At 33.9% G+C, this 19,333-nt stretch overlaps 4 protein-coding genes across 6 annotated transcripts; 3 read left to right on the forward strand and 1 right to left on the reverse strand.

Moving 5' to 3' along the window:
* On the forward strand, positions 1-996 carry LOC102627820 (hypothetical protein). Its single transcript, XM_006492722.4, has 2 exons — positions 1-298; positions 410-996. Exons 1-2 carry the CDS (start codon positions 141-143, stop codon positions 642-644), a joined length of 393 nt encoding a protein of 130 aa, XP_006492785.2. The 5' UTR covers positions 1-140; the 3' UTR covers positions 645-996.
* A 426-nt stretch (positions 997-1,422) lies between these two features.
* On the reverse strand, positions 1,423-5,149 carry LOC102628114 (pentatricopeptide repeat-containing protein At3g53170). The gene is made up of 5 exons (XM_006492723.4): positions 4,968-5,149; positions 4,162-4,577; positions 2,629-3,724; positions 2,149-2,321; positions 1,423-1,867 (listed from the first exon to the last, which is right to left on the reverse strand). The coding sequence occupies exons 2-4, from the start codon at positions 4,456-4,458 to the stop codon at positions 2,299-2,301; spliced, it is 1,416 nt and encodes a 471-aa protein (XP_006492786.2). The 5' UTR covers positions 4,459-4,577; positions 4,968-5,149; the 3' UTR covers positions 1,423-1,867; positions 2,149-2,298.
* Positions 5,150-5,911: 762 nt separating this feature from the next.
* LOC102628405 (uncharacterized) lies at positions 5,912-10,845 on the forward strand. 3 transcript variants are annotated; one of them, XM_052438716.1, is made up of 8 exons: positions 5,912-6,199; positions 6,720-6,789; positions 7,133-7,292; positions 7,755-7,836; positions 8,417-8,633; positions 8,873-8,937; positions 9,609-9,873; positions 10,282-10,845. In XM_052438716.1, exons 1-7 carry the CDS (start codon positions 6,107-6,109, stop codon positions 9,861-9,863), a joined length of 942 nt encoding a protein of 313 aa, XP_052294676.1. In that variant the 5' UTR covers positions 5,912-6,106; the 3' UTR covers positions 9,864-9,873; positions 10,282-10,845. The 3 variants fall into 3 exon arrangements, with proteins under 3 accessions (XP_052294676.1, XP_052294677.1, XP_052294678.1); XM_052438717.1 differs by lacking the exon at positions 10,282-10,845 and adding an exon at positions 9,950-10,220; XM_052438718.1 differs by having other exon boundaries at positions 6,121-6,199; positions 7,136-7,292.
* Positions 10,846-12,581: 1,736 nt separating this feature from the next.
* LOC102629073 (mitogen-activated protein kinase homolog MMK1) lies at positions 12,582-18,239 on the forward strand. Its single transcript, XM_006492727.4, has 6 exons — positions 12,582-12,954; positions 13,648-13,777; positions 15,225-15,362; positions 16,189-16,521; positions 17,269-17,449; positions 17,830-18,239. Exons 1-6 carry the CDS (start codon positions 12,716-12,718, stop codon positions 18,003-18,005), a joined length of 1,197 nt encoding a protein of 398 aa, XP_006492790.2. The 5' UTR covers positions 12,582-12,715; the 3' UTR covers positions 18,006-18,239.
* Positions 18,240-19,333: the final 1,094 nt, after the last annotated feature.

The following is a 19,333-nucleotide window of genomic DNA, read 5'->3' on the forward strand; positions in this document are numbered from 1 at the left end:
TCACCAACACAAAACACAAACACAACCACAAACAAATTGACTAAAAAAAAATAAAATTAAACAAAAATGGTCTTCAAAATTTTATTAGAATTCAACTCAAGAAAAACACCCCAAAGCGAGATAGAGTCATCATCATCGTTATGGCCCATTCACTAACCACAGCTCCTCCCACAACTTCAACACCTATCTCAACCAAATCTAACAAAAAACTAAACGTCCCTTCTGTTTGTTTCCATAGAGTTTGGGCTTGTGATCACCATTATGAGCAGGCCCCGGATGATAAACTCATACACCGCAGGTTTGTTATTATGTTCGTATGTTTCTTGAGTTAGTGTATATATGTTAGTGCATTGCATATTGTTACTTAGCATTATGAATTGTGTGGGATGGGTCCATTTTCATGGTGTAGGAATGTGACATTAGGCTTGGCCGGAGCAGCGCTGGGCTTGAACGTCATTGGTGATCGGAATGCAAATGCGGCAGCGCGGAGGCCTCCGCCGCCTCCACCGGAGGAGAAGAAGGACCCAAATGTGAGTGGCGTGCAAGCAAAGGTATTAGCTAGCAAGAAGAGGAAGGAGGCCATGAAGCAAGCTGTGGCCAAGCTTAGAGAGAAAGGAAAGCCCGTAAATGGGCCTTCTGAATAGTGCGTGTGTGTCTCTCTCTCTCTCGATGAGACTTGTCACTTATTCGTTTTCATTTTATTTTGTGCAAAGTTTTTTGCATGCAATGACTTGAAGAGTCAATATGGATTCCTTTATATTGGTATTGGGAAGAAATTTATCAAGAGTTGCATCTATTTTATATAAATTATAATAATAATAATATAGCTTTTGAATTGTTTTAGTACGCATGTATATGGTGTAGTATCTCTGTGCTTCAACTGACATTGTAAACATGTCGCCTTGGTTGCTCGAATTCATGATGTTTCCACTCTGGCACATCAATTGAGAATGGGAGATTGCTATTTGCCCCTTAAATGAAATTTCTTTTCAGCAACGACTTTGTAATTTTCATAATACTTTTGTTTTACCTTTTGACATTTGGCATAACATCCATTCATCCGTAAGCTAATGATTTTTTTTTTTTTGGAGTTGTTTTAATTTTTATATTATTGCAATTATGTATTAATACCGACCATAACAGAAAATTTTGCAAATGGCAAATGAAAGGTAGTGGATGATAGTTTAATTAATCACTAAACTAGTATCTGCCACGGTGCAATAATTGCATCACTTGAAAGCATTTCATGGACGTTTCATACACTTCAGATTTTGCTCACGGCAATGACCATGGGCTAGAGGCCCACTAAATCCAATTCCAGCCCAAACTAAGAACAGCGCAATTGTTTGGCCCATAAAGATAGGTCTGGTTGATTTTCTGACGTAGATGAAAGTTTGGACGAGACTAGAAAGCTCCAGTTGCTGATTAAAGATCAACATTTCTCTTTAGTTAAAATCTAACGGCCGTATGTAAATTCTGAATACAAAATCTCTGAATATGACCGAAGAGTACCAAGACCTGTTTACATGCACTAAAGCAAACTCTGCAATACATTGTTTTACAAAATCTTCATGTCCATTCCCTTTACATTGCATTGCTTAACAAAATCTCCATGTCCATCCCCTTTATATTGCTCCAGCTTTCAAGTTATTCGCAAAGATGGTACACAGAAGTTCCAAAAAAAAAAGTGTTTATGCTGACGTACATATGCATAAAGCATGGTGGGATTGCACTGGGGTAATACAATTTTGGTGCGTGGCAGAGCAGAAGTTGCTTGTATGGCTCTCACTCGAGCTTCTTGAGCTTGATACGACCATGGGAATCTAGACACACTGAAGGTTTTCTGCTTCTGAGGAGAACATAGATGCTGCAAATGAACAGGAAAACGTAGTGAAAACGAAGATGCAGAAAAGATAACAAAACTTTCATTTCCTTTACTTTTCTTATCCACTAAACTTTTTCTAGGAAAAGTGAATCAAACAGAATGTTAATGACTATAATCCATGCTCTCAAAACCGCGAGAGTATGTAACATTTATCCAAAATTGACAACTTATGGATTCTACATGACCTAGGCTTTTCATACTCTAAAGCACAATCCAAAGAATGATGTATGCAGATAACTTGAGCAATTGAATGTAGCAGTTACCTTCGGCGCAAGACGTTAAACGCAACCAATAAATCTTTCTGAGTGCTCACAAACTCCCAAGCCAGCGGAAGGTTTTCCCTAGTTCTGATCATCGTTGATGTTTTGATTTCCAATTTTAAAGGTTGCTTTTCTTTCTTGTAATTGATCATACTAGCACTGAATCAGCTTTTTACCTGAATGAAGACAATAACACGATAAACTTCATAGTTCGTATCATAAGTTCAAAACTCAAGTTCATTAAAAAAGTCTTAAGTTTCACAAACATTTGTAATATAACGCCCAATGAGTTCCAAGCTATAAAATCTCTTTAATCAGAACTCTCCAAGTGCACAACCAATGATGTCAAAAATCATTGGCTATTGGCACTAATATAATGTTGCAACAGTAAAAATAGTCAGCAGAGAAAACCCAGTCTTGTGAAAAATTCTCACATACCAGCAAATCAACACTAGCATGAGATGAAGAAGGTACTCCGAATACCTGAATTTTCCTTCATAGCAATCATTTTATTTTCCAGATTTTGAGCAGCCTCAGTCATTCCCAGTGCATTGTAGGCTTGGATCATCGTGGCAAACGTGATATTATCAGGCACACAATGTCTTTCTTTCATTGTCAAAAACAACTCACCCATCTTCTCTACATCACCAGCCTGACCATAGGCACTGATGATGCAGTTGAAAAATGGAGTATCCAGTATTACATCCGAATTCTCTACCTGCCTCAAAATTGAATCAACCTTCATAATAAGCCCAGCTTTACTGTAAGCACTAACTAGAGAGCAGTATGTAATGGAGTTAGGTTTCATTCCCCTATGTTTCATTTTCTTGAAGTATTCCTCCATTTTCTCAATGTGTCCGGCCTTCCCAAATGTCTCGATAACTATATTATAAGTAACAACTGTAGGGAAGAAGAATCTTTTCTGCATGAAATCCATAACAGACCTCATCTTATCATACATTCCTGCTCTTCCATATGACTTAGTTAGGATATTTAATGTCTGAATGTCTGCCTTCACTCCCATAAGATTAAATTCGTTGTACCATTTCTCCATTTTCTCAATGTTCCCACTATTCCCATAAGCTGAAATCATTGAATTTAATGTGAAAATATCAGGATGGCAGCCGCCACTTTCAACCATAGCAGAAAACGAGCTCTCCATCTCTTCAAACTTTTTAGCCTTGCCATATCCATCAATAATTGTATTAGATGTAACTGCGCTACATTCAATTCCTAGATAAGACATCTCAGCAAGAATTTTTTCAATCAGATCAAATCGATGGAACTTCGTGCAAGATTTGATAAGAATAGAATATGTATATACATCAGGTTTGCAGGCTGAGACTGATTTCATATCATTTATGGTTGAAAACGCCTCATCAAGAAGGCCACTATGGCCATAAGCACTCACAAGAGCTGTATAAACATCAACACTCGGTTTCAGCCCATCAGACAACATGACCTCAAACAGCAAACTTGCCTGATCAGGTTGCTTGCACTTGCCAAGCATTACTATAAGCTTTGTAAATGTTTGACATCTTGCTTGATACCACTGCTGCTGACGCAGAAGTCCAAAAATCTATGATAGGGAATAGGTTTTTATTTCAGAAGAAAGAACAAAATAGTTGAAGTACAACCAAAGTAGCAACTATGTATCAATACACATAAAACTCAACAAGACATGTAAAGTTATGCATACAAACTGATGTGGCAACTAGTATGACAATAATTTATGGATATTACTCAATGAGCAATGATCTAGTGTGCAAGTTGCCCATATTATATTCTGCAACACTATTGCATAACTTTGTCTGGTTTAATCCCCAACGTCAACATTATCCACACTGAGTTTTAAAATTGTGCTACCTGTACAGTTGTGCACGTATAATTAATGAAGTAGCTAACTAAATCATAAACATACTTGTCACAACTCCACGTTAAATATGGAGACACATGAAAACCCCATAACCCAGTAAAACTAAAAAAACTATAAAAAGAAAAAGAAAAAAATCAAACCTTGAGAGCAAGTTGCCATTTCTTTTGTTTGATAGCCTCATCAAGAGCTTCTAAAACTGGTTTAGGCCACAAATTTTTGTACTTCTTCGAGCTCACTTTCTTTTCGATATTCTTAATGGCAAATTCAGTTCTCAGAATCTTAGACAAGTCCTTCTCTGCCTCTTTCTGGATTCCCAGTTCTTGGATTGGACCAGGGCTCCGCTTTATTGCTTGGATTCGGAAAACGGGTTCCTTGTAGAATTTTGGTGGGTGAGCGGTGGTGGTTGGATGGGTGAAGATTGAAGTGGAGAGGCGCATGTTGGAGGAACTAGAAGGTTTTGATAAATCACCAGCGGCAAAGGTAGCAAACGCCGCCTCAGCATTACAGAAGTTGAGGAGTGGTGATGGGTTGTGCTGGCGGGATTATGTTTCAGAATCTGCATCAAATATTCCAATCAGCACAACAACCTAAAAAACTGAATTCTAGTGAGAATAATACTCGTGACCAAGACAAAAAGTATCTTATTTTACCGGTCCACTTCTAATCTTATTCTTACTCACAATGAATCCACAAGTTTGTGCCAACCCCATATGCACAAATACACATTCATTACCTCTTTTGCACATGTCATTTTATGGCAAGCACATAAGACAGGTACAACAATGTACTTCTAAGAAAGCTAAAGTTTTATTCAAAGACAACTCCAAAAAAGAAACCAAGATAAAATACAAGTCAAAATTTTGGGTAGCAGCAAGCATCCGACAGCAGTATTTCAAAATCTGTAATTAAAAAAGATTTGAATAAAAAAGCCAAAACAGAAACTAACCTTTACAAATGGCAAACGGCCAGCAGCAGGGACGGTAGTAGATGGCGCGAAGAGCAGTGGGTTTGTGAGCCACTGAGCTTCAGCGTTTTCCCTTTAGCATTCGGTTTTTTGGATAAGAAATGAATGATGAACCGAACCAAACACAAACCGTTTTGAATTTTTCTCACTTTTATGCCATGTTAAAATCAATTATTATCCACGAATATTAAAAAAGATAAAAAGTAGAATAATAATTTAATTTATAAATATTAATTATAATCTCATATAATATGAGTTATATTCTTAAATAATAATTTTATGTTATAAAAAATTAATTATTAAAAAATTATGGGTACCTAGAGCAAGTAAAGTTTATTATAGGGTACATAAATAAGGAAGAAATTGATTTATTATTAAGTTAAATAAAAAAAATTTTAAAAATCAAAATTTTTAAGTAACTCGATTTAGTTGATTATAAGAAAAAAAAGATAAAAGAAAGAGTAACAAATGATAAAATTAATGTGACATTTTGATTAATTATTAATATCAAGGTAGTTATTAATATTTAGTATGAAGAGTAAATATTAATAATTAAAGTGATGATACAACCACAAATTTTTGTACAAATTTATTTTGTATAAATTGATATCTTATTAATTCATTAGTTGAATAAAAATATAAAATAATAAAAATAAATCATGTGAGTTAAGATATATTTAATTCAACCAATGAATTAACGTCACATCAATTTATACAAAATAAATTTATATAAGAGTTTGTGACTATATTATTATTCTAACAATTAATATGGTTTAGAACTAATATCGAGATAACACGAGGCTGTCGTAGGTGGGGAAGTAAAAGAAAATTAAAAAAATTGGTATCGTTGCAGATTGTTTTAAAAATAGGGACTCCTATGATATTTTACTCTATTAGCCTATTAGGCTTATTTCTCATTTTCTTCTCTCTCCTCACTGTCTAAAGGCTCTCGCCGGACTGCTTCTGGCTACAGTTGGTTTTTAATTGAAGTTGAAAAGCTGCTTGTAGCCAGTTCCATAGACCTCAAAATTGAAACTGTTTTCTGAATTCTGAAAACCCCCCAAAAAAAAAAAAAAAAATTTAAAATTTAAAAATTTAAAAATAAAAATAAGAAATAAACAATGATTGCAAAATGCTCTGTTCAATCCAATGACCCTCACCTTTTTCAGACCCTCAACGGACTTCGCCATATCGCCGAAACGCGCCGTTTCAAGGTAATCAAACCAAATGTCACCTTACTTTTCCCCATTTTTCAGCTTCTCCCAAAATTTAAATGTTTTGCCCAGTGTCAGTTTTGTCATTTCATTTGTGTGGCGCTCGTATCTGAATTTTAGTTTTCTATCATTTATTTCAAGTGATGTTGGCTGCTGAATTAGATAGCTTTAATTGCTCAAAAATATTGAAAAATAATTATGTTTTAAGTAAAGCAAGAAATCTTTTTATGGTTAAAGGGTGCGTGTGTGTTTGTTTAGAAGTTCATTTGCAAATTGGCTAAACAGCTTTGGTTGACTATGCAAAAGTGCTTTTTTGGATTAAAATGCAATTACAGTGCTTATTCTCCTTAACTAGTAATTAAGTTGGAGCTTTTTTCTTTTTTAAATAGTAATTTTAAAATGTGGTTTTCGAGTTAGAAAAAAAATTCAATTGCTTTTTGGAGAAACACCAGATAATTAGTATTTTTTATGTGTTTACATGTTTTCAAAATATGTTAATCTGTTGGTGGTGTGGGTGCAGGCATGGCTGTTGGATCAATTTGGGGTTCTTCATGATGGAAAAAAACCTTATCCCGGTGCAATTTCTACATGTAAGTTTTCACATGAGAGATTTGGCATTTGGGGTTAGCTTTTCTAAAGATAATATCATACATAATACGTTAGCTTTCCAGGATTGTTAGTATGTTTGTGGTGGATACTCATTTCATTGGAATGCTTAAGCTTTTAGCTTGCATTCCATCATGTGCTAATAACCATGTGTCTTTCTTGATATGTCTCGGATACTCTGTTTTTGTGCATAATGAGTATCATAAGTGTCGGCACATTTTGTCTGGCTACTTGGATTTGTCCACCTTACAGCTTCGGATTTTTCGGTTGGACTTTCTGACAAGTATGAATGACACGGTGTCTTAAGAATCTTTTACTTGGTGGCAGTAGAAATGCTGGCAACAACCGGCGCAAAAATGGTTGTCATTAGTAATTCTTCACGACGTGCTTCAACAACAATAGACAAACTGAAGAGCCTTGGTTTCGATCCCTCGCTTTTTGCGGGAGCTATCACCAGTGGAGAATTGACTCATCAGTACTTGCTAAGGTTGGTAATAGCATCTTCAGTGATTAAGGACTGAAAAATCATTTATTTCTCAATTTGTAATATGTTAGACTCTGTGATGATTACTATGTAAGTCTATTTAGCAGTTTGCATCTATCAAATTGAGCTACTTAACTTTCTTGTCTCAACTATTAATCTTCTCCATTCGTTTCCATTCTCTTGTTCATTCAGCATTATATGCACTTTGAACCAAGCCATCCCTTATTCAAATGGCAGAATTATCCATAACTAGTGCCTGTCAAAATTCCATTGGTTTGGTTCACTTACTTTCCTTGAACATTCTAACCTTTTCTCATCATCCTCCTATCTTTTTCATTTCCTGTGATGGGTTATTATTTTTTTTTTTGCCTCCCTTGAAACTATAATATTGAACATGATTTTCTATGAACCTGTTGCTTTGAGTGGACAAGCACATTTCAAATATTTTGGAATTTATATGAATAGGAGAGATGATGCTTGGTTTGCAGCTCTAGGAAGGTCTTGCATTCACATGACTTGGAGTGACAGAGGTGCTATATCTCTTGAGGTATGAGCTCTCTGACTATTTGTTTGCTGATATTTATTCCCACTTTTTTTTTCCTCCTCAATTTTGCTTAAAAATAAGTCCTCTATTTTGGAAATACTTAGAACTCTTTCTCTCTTTTTCTGCAATCCTGTAACTTTTTGTGGATACAGGATTTCATGAAATGACATAATTGTGGAGCTTTAACTTAGAAATGATATTCATATAAAGCAAAAACTAATGGGGGCAGAATTTTACGTCTTTAACACTCTGGCAATGCTCTGAGGGTTGAATCTAATTGTCCCAAGGGAACCAACTGATTTTAATTTACTGACTTTTTCTGAGGAATTTTCAGTGTTTAACAACATTATAACGAGAATCACCCAGCAGTGATTGTAATGTTACTTCTTCTCTTGTCATTTGCCCATTCAGATGAGGACAGTTTTTTTCTTGTTTTGATTGACTGCAGCCATGAATATAACTTTTAAGGAGATATGGTTTTGAATAATTTGGTACATAGTTGAGAGGATATTTTATTATGTTGCACCACGTAAAAGTTTATTTTATTTTATTGTAGCTTTTGTTTTCTTTTGGTTGTTTGCAGGGTCTAGGCTTAAAAGTTGTGGAAAATGTTGAAGAAGCTGATTTTATCTTAGCTCATGGTACTGAAGGCATGGGGCTTCCTTCTGGAGATGTACGCCCAATGAGTCTTCAGGATCTCGAGAAAATTTTGGAAATTTGTGCATCTAAGAAAATTCCCATGGTGGTTGCCAATCCAGATTATGTGACTGTCGAAGCTAGGGCTCTGCGTGTCATGCCTGGTAAAGATATTTTAGTTAATGAGATCTTCAGACCACACAATGTGGCACAGGAAAGTACATTATATCTAGGATGACAGATTTGATTCTGTTTGATTTAAAAAACTTTAACCTAGTGTCTGTTGATATTATATACTCATCTCACAAGTTATTGAGTAGGAATTTCTCAATATCTAAGAATTTCACATTTAGGAATTTTATTGGTTTACCATTTGGTTATGAATGTATTTTGATCATACTAGGTACATTGGCATCTAAATTTGAAAAGCTTGGGGGTGAAGTGAGATGGATGGGAAAGCCTGATAAGGTGGTGCAATTACTTTGTTCTCTTTCTAGTAGTGTTATTATCCTTTTCCTGATATTTTTGGACTTTTAGCAGACTGTGTGTGGTAGATGGTGTATGTCTTTAGTCAAACAAACTGACATCCAATAATACGTGTGGCTGTAATGATCATTCTCACATGATATCTTTTGGGTTGCCTTTGGTATAACTTTTGTTTTGCTTTTGGGCCTACCTTCACAGATGTTTATTGCATTATATTACTGAATTTGACAACTTTTAGGAAAACCACTTATTACTCACACACTCTTTTGTTATGTCATTTCAATTAACCAAATATTAGCTATAAGTGCTAAACTCAATACTACTGGCTATTCCCTTCTACTCACCCACACCTCATCAAACACAATTGCACTCCTTTAATTTATTTTTTGTCCAAATATGTCAGTGTATTCCAACTTTATCTCAGATTGTAATACATGAATTTATGATTTGGTTAGTTGTGATGGCAACATCATATGTATTTTGAGATTTTGCAGTATATAGAAGTAGCTAAATGAAATTGGTGACATCATCACTCTGCATTTGCACTTTCGTTTGATTGTTTACATTCTTTTAACTAGGCTGTCTATTGTCCTTATCTTTCTGTGGTCATTTTATGTTCTCTGTATTTTCACTCCTTTTAATTATTTCATCAGATAATATATAAATCGGCTATGGCCATGGTTGGTGTGGATGCTTGTGATTCTATAGCTGTGGGCGACTCTCTTCACCATGATATTAAGGGTGCCAATGCAGCTGGAATCCAGTCCGTATTTATTACTGGAGGGATCCATACAACTGAACTTGGACTTGGCAGTTATGGAGAAGTTGCAGATCTATCTTCTGTTCAAACTCTTGTATCTAAATATGATGCGTATCCATCATATGTGTTGCCATCATTTACGTGGTAGACTTATTTTGGTAAGCTCTCTTCTTGGGTCTCTGCTATTTGCAATAAGAAACACATTTACTAACTCCTACGACTCCAATATTTAAGAATGAGAGCTGTTAGCTACTCAGATGGTTTAGCCGGAAAGAGGGGATGAGAGAGTAATTGCATTGGATTAGCTTTTAACAAAACTTCTTTCCCCATCGAAATGAAAAAAATCTGGACCATGAGGTGAGGAAAGGAACAATGAATGTTTGTGATTTCGTCCTGCCTATATAGAGTCTGGCCAAATTCTGTAATTTGCATGTTGTCCATAACAAAGGTGATATTGGATCATTGAGCAGACTGTAGATTTTGCCATCATCAATTCTGTTTATCATCTTTACTTCGTACAATCAGTTTTGAAATTTTTGTTAGCATATTGTCTTTTGAATTTTCAGGGATCTCAAGAATGCAATCATTTTCCTGACAATTTTTCTGGCATCAAATGATAGTTTCTACATTTATGTGTTGTGAGACAAAAGGATGCGATGCACCTTGAGAGCGGTGGTTCATCCTGATTCAAATTATCCTCAGTTGACTTTCTGAACTTCAGATGTTTTTACGGCATTCATCTCATTGTCTTAAACCTTTTATCAACTTTGGTACGGGGTTGAGGCTAAATAAACTCTCTTATCTCATATGAATATGGTAATATCATATAACAATGATCTTCCATCACCTGATGAGTAAACTCATATGGCAGTGATTAACTGGCCATACATGGCTTCGCATAGTGATTTTTGGTTTGAATCCTGAAGTTCTCATGTTGCCGTTTCAGATTGAGAAGAAAAATAGAAATTTTCCATCGCGATTTTAGTGTCTTATGTCAAATTTCTTCATCAAGTTCTTATTTTTTAGAAGACAAATCTGGAATCGGTAGTTCAATTTAATACATTTGTATGGTATCTATCAAATATCAATCATTGATCTCTTGGGTCAAATAAAAATGCAAAATTTATTTATTGCCGGATTGTGCCATTAATTGATCCATCTTGATGACCTTTACAAAATAAACTACATATTTCTTGCTGTACTCGTTATTATACTAAATAGTAAATAAAATATTAAGCTTGTTTTTTTTTATTCTTCGAAAGCAGTTTCTTTTTGACCATCTTGGTGGAGCTTGGTCAAATTTTCATGATACCATGCCTGCAATGAGAATGTTGATTTTTTTATAAACGATGGAACTTAGCAATTACCTCTCTACAATTTTGGTAAAACTTTGCTACCCATCAAATGAAAGAAATTTTTACAAAAAAAAAAAAAAAATTCAATTGCGAGGGAAAGTGTCAATCTCTGATTTGCTATGTCAAAAGTCCCAGAGAGAGTACTGGTACAGGAATGAAAATGTTTTTTAATATTAAAAATGAAATTCTTAATTAGATAAAATAAAATTGAGATTTTGGTTACATGTTGACTATTAACAGTTTGGTAGTTGACATAATGCCGGCGAGTGATGGTTAATTGGTAATGGCACAGAAGCAGCTTATTATTACGTGTACGTAATAATAATAGAATTATTCCAAAGTTTCTAGAAGAAAAAAGATAATAACACATGGATTTCCAATTTTAATAAAATCATAAATAAACACACAGTTTATATATTTTTACACAAGTTCTACAATCAAGCATCTGCATACGAAAAAAGACATACATAATTTAATTAATTAACTATTTTAGTACAAATCAATTAGTAAAGTAGTAAACTTCTCTTTCTCACTATGTACTAAGGTGAGGATTTATATCTCAAAGATTTTCATTTAAATAATTGAACATAAATTTTACCAATTCTAAGTTCAAGTTTTTAAAAAGTACACCATAATAAAATTATTTTAAATATGACTTTAGTGAAATTTTGATTGTAATATTAAAAAAAATTATTTTGTATATATTGGAAATATATTAATTTGAAATAAGCTATTTTCAAAATTATAGTGGTCAAATTGTCGACTTGTATTATTGGCAATTTGGCATTGTACAACAAGCGCTACAATACTGCAACAGTAGAGTTGGTAAAATTTGATTCGATCCGATTGCTCAACAAAAACACGACATGAATAAATGAGTATGAATTATCAAATTTGACACAATTATTAAATGGATCGAGTCCGAGTCGATACGATTTTTATATGTCGTATTAGCATTAAAGTTTTTAATTCATTTACCTTACCAATAATACGATTATATTTTTTTATTTTAAATTAATTTCTAACTCCTTGTTATTAAAACTCAAGTGTTGGATATGATTATCTCTTTTTATTATTTTTAGAAAGATAGATATTTATACAAAATTTTATTTATAAAATTTTATATAGATTTAGAACTTTAATAGTATATATATGTGTGTGTGTACGTTTGCGCAAATATTTGATGTAAATTTTTATGAATAAATAGATATTGAACAAGTTATTAAGTAACCCATTTATTTTTTGTGTCGAGTTTAAATCTTAATATTTTGATATAATTATTAATTGGGTCGGGTTTAGGTTGACCTGAATTTGAGATGGCACGAGAGTGATACGACACAAGCACGATCCGGTGGCCCGTTTTGCTAGTTCTACGTAACAACAGGGATCTATTTGAAAACCATTGCAAGATCTATTCTCATTCATGATTTTATTAAAATAAAGATACCTAAATGTTATTACATCCTGACACGAGAAGAACAAAATCTCAAAATAATGAAATAAATAAATAAATATAAACCAACAGAATTTAGATCTGTTGACCAAAGAAAATCTTCAATCCTTAACACGAGCACGTAGCATATCACTGAGCATGATCCCAGCACTCAAGTAACAAGAAGCCCGGATAAAGAAAGCGAGCGATAAAATGGAAGTTGGGCCCCCGGCGGCGGACACGGAGATGGCGGAGGCGCAGCCCGACCCACAGCAGACGGCAGCTCCAGCAGCTGCAGCTCCAGCGGCAGGGGGGATCGAGAGCATCCCGGCGACTTTGAGCCACGGAGGGAGGTTTATACAATATAACATTTTTGGTAACATTTTTGAGGTTACTGCTAAGTATAAGCCACCGATCATGCCCATCGGGAAAGGTGCATACGGCATCGTTTGGTAACTAGCTCTGTCCTATCATCTTTTAATTTGATGTATTTGTATGTGGGTTTGTGTAGATATTTGTGATTTTGAAGCAAGTTTGTGGCTTTATAGATGTATGTGCTTGTGAAGAAGCCGAGCTAGAGAGAGAGAGGATTCTAGGTGAGAGAATCCTTGAAATGATGCTTAAGGTTAAAGAGGAAATAAGGGAATTGGATTTTATTTGAAAGTTGTTATGTCGTTATAGTAAAGGTTTGTTGGATTTTCAGTTTTGAACCCGGTGAATGTGCAAGTGACGGTGAGAGATTTCTGGGTATTGAAAATGGTGAGCTAGTAAATAGGACACAATATGGGTGATCGAGGGTAGACGGAAATAGAATTGAATTTGAATTTTGCAGGAAGAGGATAAAAACTTATTAGCTATGTCTTGTTAGCTTCTTTTCGTTGTTAATCATTTGCAATAAGTGATTAATATATTTTCCCTTTAGTAAGTGGCAGAGCATTTCTTCTGAAGGAAAAAGGAGATCAAATCTAATTTGTGTATGGTGATTGATAAAAGCATACCTGCCAGTCTAAGAGGAATTTATTAGAAATGCTTTTGTATGTCGAGGGGTGTGTGAATAGTTTTTATCCACATCCACTCTAGTTTGACGACTTCTCTTTTCGGTTTATACAAGAAATGTACTGATAACAATTTTGGCTGTTTCTTAGTTCGGCACTAAACTCGGAGACGAATGAGCACGTGGCGATAAAAAAGATAGCTAATGCATTCGATAACAAAATTGATGCAAAGAGGACACTTCGTGAGATCAAGTTGCTTCGACACATGGATCATGAAAACGTCAGTGAGTGATAATTACTGATTCTTGCTTTTTTTTTTTTCCAGCAACGCGAGCAGCGTGTTAGATTAATGTCTGTTGTTTAGTTTGATCTTCTGTGGGAAAGTTGGAATTTTGGTGGAATCGTTTGTGTTTCTGTCTATATCCTTGTTCTAATCTTTTACTGAATTAAAGTATTTCCTTTTTATTAATAGTATTCTTAATTAAAGTACTTGAGATGGTTTATTTGATCAATTTTTCTGTCATTGATTGCTAACAATGCTGAACATTATGTCTTTTGTTTGGGGGGGGGGGTGCAGTGAAGCAGATAACAGAAGAAGAAACCCATTACACACTATGTGTAATTACTAAAGATGCATTTCTTGCTTGCTTCACTCTAGTTGTTGGTGATTGCATCATTATTGTGATAGGACTGTGTGATGCAGAATAGCAGAAAGAGAACTTAAATATTACTCTCAAATTCATATTTTCACTATAAAGCATTAAGGAAAGCACACAATACTTTTGACAATGAACACTGCTCTATGCGGATTAACCATTTATTTGATTTCTAATTTATTTATTGGTACTCCCTAGGGAGCTTCATCCCAAAATTTGTGAATAAAAAAGGCTGCATGCACTGCAAAATGATAAAAGGTATAAAAGGCTGAATGCGAGTATAGTCAGATAGTTTCGGACTGAATGTGAGTATAATCAGATAGTTTCAGTCGTCTTGTTATTTTATTTTTAAAGTTGTTTGAGAAAGAATGGTTCACAGATCATAAGCTATTGAGCATCTCGTCACATCAAAATTTAGGCTTTTTAGAAGCTTTGAGTTATGATACTGAGAATGTGATGTGGTTATTTTGTTCAAAGAAATAATTTGGACAGTTAATAAGTTATTCAGTATTCTCTTTTCTTTCCTTCAAACGGAACTTGGAATTGATGAGCGTCGCACTTTGAATATTTGACCTGATCTGCATTTATTTGCCCAAGTTGTTAGAACAACCATTTTATGGATTTCATATTTTGTAGCTCTCATGGGCTAGTTTGTGGGATGACATTTGATGTGCGTGGGAGGATTTGTTGATAATATTTTCTTTCAAGATGAATGGTGGAAGAAGGTTGACTTACCTAGATGATTTGTCTTGGAGCAATCTTTGATGAGTGGTTCTCTGTATTCCTATGCCATTGCTAATATTTGTTAGAGTTATTAGTTTTTTATATCTAATGCTTGTTGGGCCTAGTGTTGACTACCATACTATTGTATTGTTTGGTTGTTTTAGCCTTTGTATACTACATGGAATGATAAAGGCATATTTTTATATCTAGTGTATTTATTTGATGTAATAGCTTTAGTATTTTCCTGGTGTATTTGTTTCTAACTCAGCTGTTTCTTTTTTTCTTTTTTTTTAGGTGAAAGAAAAGTTTATTTGTCTTTAACTAAAGCCAATTGCATTTCTTATGCAGGTTGTTGCAATCAGGGATATAATACCGCCACCACAAAGGGAATCATTTAATGATGTTTATATTGCATATGAGCTCATGGATACTGACCTGCATCAGATAATTCGTTCCAATCAAGCATTATCAGAGGAGCACTGTCAGGTTTGAATTTAAATATTCAGATTTATTGCATAATCTTGTAAAATGGCTCTACTAAGGGCCAGTTTGGTAATATTGTAGCTTCTTAAATAATTGCTATTTGTTCTGCTCTGAAATAATTAGCTGTGAAGAGAATCGGTTTAATATTTGGTAAAATTTGTTTTAAAAAGTGCTATGAGTTTTAAAAGCAGTCATATGTGTTTGCTAAATCTTATTTTTAAGTTGTTCTAAGAATGCAAATAAGTGAAATGAACATTATGTTGAATAAAATTTATTTACACATTTATAAACATGCATGTGTACTATTTCCTATTGTTTATATATAATAATTGACAACTAAAATAATTTATGTTTTATTTTGTTATCTCAATATAATTGATAATGATAATAATCTCTTTAAATTTAATGATTTTATTTCCTAATTGAATAAGGATAATTTTGGATTATAATATATGTGAGGATATATATGGAATTGTATTAAATACATAACTGATTCTTAAAATCGATTTGAAAAACCACTCCTTCCTTACTTTCCAACATCTGTTGTAGGATGAGGTGATATTTCCAAACATGATTCTTAAAATATTTATCAAACACCAAAATTAGCTTTTAGCTTTTCGAAATCACTTTTGAGCCTCATTCAACCATTACATGTTTTCCCCTCTCAATAAGAGAACTCATGATTTTTCTTTCTGGTTTTTGCTGTTTTTGACATATCTATATATTTCTTGTTGCTTCTAGTTTGCTCCTTGATAGTTGTTTTCATTTATTAGGTTACCATCTCCATCAGCCTCATAACTAAATTAATCACTTTATTTTCTTTTTGCAGTATTTCCTGTATCAGATCCTCCGTGGACTTAAATACATACATTCTGCAAATGTTCTTCACAGGGATTTGAAACCTAGCAATCTCCTCCTGAATGCCAACTGTGACTTAAAAATATGTGATTTTGGCCTGGCTCGTGTCACCTCTGAAACTGATTTTATGACAGAATATGTAGTTACTAGATGGTATCGTGCGCCTGAGCTTCTTTTGAACTCTTCAGATTATACCGCAGCTATTGATGTTTGGTCAGTTGGTTGTATTTTTATGGAATTGATGGATCGCAAGCCATTGTTTCCTGGAAGAGATCATGTGCATCAGCTACGCTTGCTTATTGAGGTATCTAATCATCAACTTTTTGTATTCTAAATCCAAGATTGTGTGGATGGATATATTGACTTCCAAGAAATTGGATATATTTATTGAGAATGTTACATGAAATTGATAACGATTAAAAAAGGTAAATTAGTTCTGAATCAAAAGGTTCAAGTCTACTGGTAGGATTTGCATTTTTTTTTTTCTCAAGTCCGAAGACAAGCATGGAAATAGAGAACAAAGAACCCCCGTATTACAGAAATTTTAGGAAGTTTCTAAATTGAGATATTTGTATTTCAAAATTGTGTAAATAGTGGAGGGGTGGATGTAGCGAGGTGGATCAAGGCAGTGGATTGTGAATCCACTATGTGCAGGATGAAAAATATTGAAGTTTTGGCCACCGATAGTTGGTATACTTTTGTGCAATGAAATATTAAAACAGATCAAATGTACAACATTTCAGACCTCTTATATCTGTTTACCTATACTTGATATATTATGTGTGATATATCAGCAATTTTAACCATTAAAATTCATGGATGTCTCTATTTATCTGGAATCTCGTTTTCAGTTTTTAGTGTAAAGAATATTATTTCTTTATTACCCTTCTCTTATCTTGCTTGGTTCTTCAATTTTGTTACAAGTTTGTTGCACATATGAATTCATGCCTAAATGTATAGGTGTAAAATCATGAAGTCCTTGCCAAGTAATTTATATTATTTATACATGTCTGAATTTTAGTATGATTAAGGTCACACTACATCCTTGCAGCTGATTGGTACTCCATCAGAGGCTGAATTGGGGTTCTTGAATGAAAATGCCAAGAAATACATTTGCCAACTTCCTCGTTATCAACGGCAGTCTTTCACTGAAAAGTTTCCAAATGTCCACCCTTCAGCTATTGATCTTGTTGAAAAGATGTTAACATTTGATCCGCGACAAAGGATTACTGGTGAGTTAATTATGCGTACAATTTGGTGTTGTGTCAATAACCTTAGTGAATGAATGCTACACTTGCATGTGGAGTAGCATGTATAAATTAGGATTTCTAAGCAATTAATAATTATGTCCTTGCACAACTTCATGGCCATATTTGATTGAAGTTTCTTGAAAACCATGTGTTGATCCTGTATCTTCCGATTAATATGTGTTGAGCTTTCATATTAATGGTTGCATCACAAAATTGTAAAGCAGCATGTGTTTCTTGGTTGAACTTTTAAGTCACTTAATTCTGCAATCTTCTGGTCATTTTGTGCATCATGCTGCAGTTCTTTTGATTAATTAATTTGCTCTTCGATCTCTAATCTGCTATTGATATATTTTTAACTGCAGTCGAAGATGCACTTGCACATCCCTACCTGGGGTCATTGCATGACATCAGTGATGAGCCTGTCTGCATGAGCCCCTTCAGCTTTGACTTCGAGCAGCATGCGCTGACCGAAGGACAGATGAAGGAGTTAATCTATCAGGAGGCTCTTGCATTCAACCCTGAGTATCGGCAGCAGTAATAACTTGTGAGCTGATTATTTAATGTGGCTTTGATAGTGTTGTTTCTCTGTTTTATGTTTCGGTGAATTGAGTTCTTCATGTAAATACATGTTACATCCAAAAAAGGGGATGGCTATTGAGTTGCAATATTTTATCATGATGGGCAGAATTCAAGGACCAGAGTATTTGTAATGGTGTTTGTATTGGCTGTCTTTATTGTTGTCCTAATGAAAACAGTCAGCGTCTGATGATCAGATTTCATTCGTCTCTTTCAGCGATTCTGTATCTATCTGTCCTGCTGTCGCAAAACAATTAATGATGCATTTATTAAACGGAAATCAAAATGGGTTGAGATGAGAATGAGTTGGAATGAGAATGAAAAATAAAAATAAAAATAAGTTGTTTATTTAAAATTGTAGGAATTGGAATCAGAATCGGAATGAGCTATTTGCTTACTTTGTCTTGAAATTAGAATTTGAATGAGTTAGATTATAATAAATTATTAAAAAGTACTTATTAAATTATTGTTATAATTATTATTTTATAGTTTAATTACAGTAATTATTTATTAAAAATTATTATTAATGATAATTATTATTATATTAGGTAATTAATTATAATATGTTAATTAAATATAATAATATATTAATTATTGTGATTATTTATTTAAAAATTACTATTAATTATTATTATTAATTATAATTAATATTAATAGTAACAACTGTTTTTATTAATAATGATAATATAAGGGAGGTTAAAATGATAATTTTAAAATTTAAGTAGAGGTAATATATTTACTTTAAGAAATGAGATTTTCATTTTCATCTTTTTCATAGAAATAAAAACTCTAATAATTATTCTCAATTTTCGGTGAATCGCACTATTTTAATTCTTATTCCATCTCTCATAAAACCAAGTAAACTTATCATTTACTTTCATTCTTGACTAGTTCTCAGTCGGTCATTCCTGATAAGTAAACACACTACAAGTGCGAAACTAAAAATGCTTGCGCCCCAACGACAATGGCATCTGTCATCTACAGTCTGCCTTAGAATCCTTTCCGGTAAAGCATAAGCACGATTTTGCTTATGCTGCCGATCTGGGACATCTCTATTCAGCAGTATCTTGCAGCAATTTAAAGAGTTGAAATTGAAATGAATATCACAAACTGGATTGACATTTTTTACATTACGGCGTAAATGAAACTGCTATCTAAATGAACCATGGAGAAATTTGTTAATACATGAAAACCTGTCGTGAACACCTTAGGGCTTAGAAGGTTACAAAAGGGATTTCTGGCAACAATTTCTCAGCTCACAAGAAATTTCCTTAACATGGTAACAGAAAT

Source organism: Citrus sinensis, chromosome 3 (assembly GCF_022201045.2).
Source record: "Citrus sinensis cultivar Valencia sweet orange chromosome 3, DVS_A1.0, whole genome shotgun sequence".
Taxonomy (NCBI): domain Eukaryota; kingdom Viridiplantae; phylum Streptophyta; class Magnoliopsida; order Sapindales; family Rutaceae; genus Citrus; species Citrus sinensis.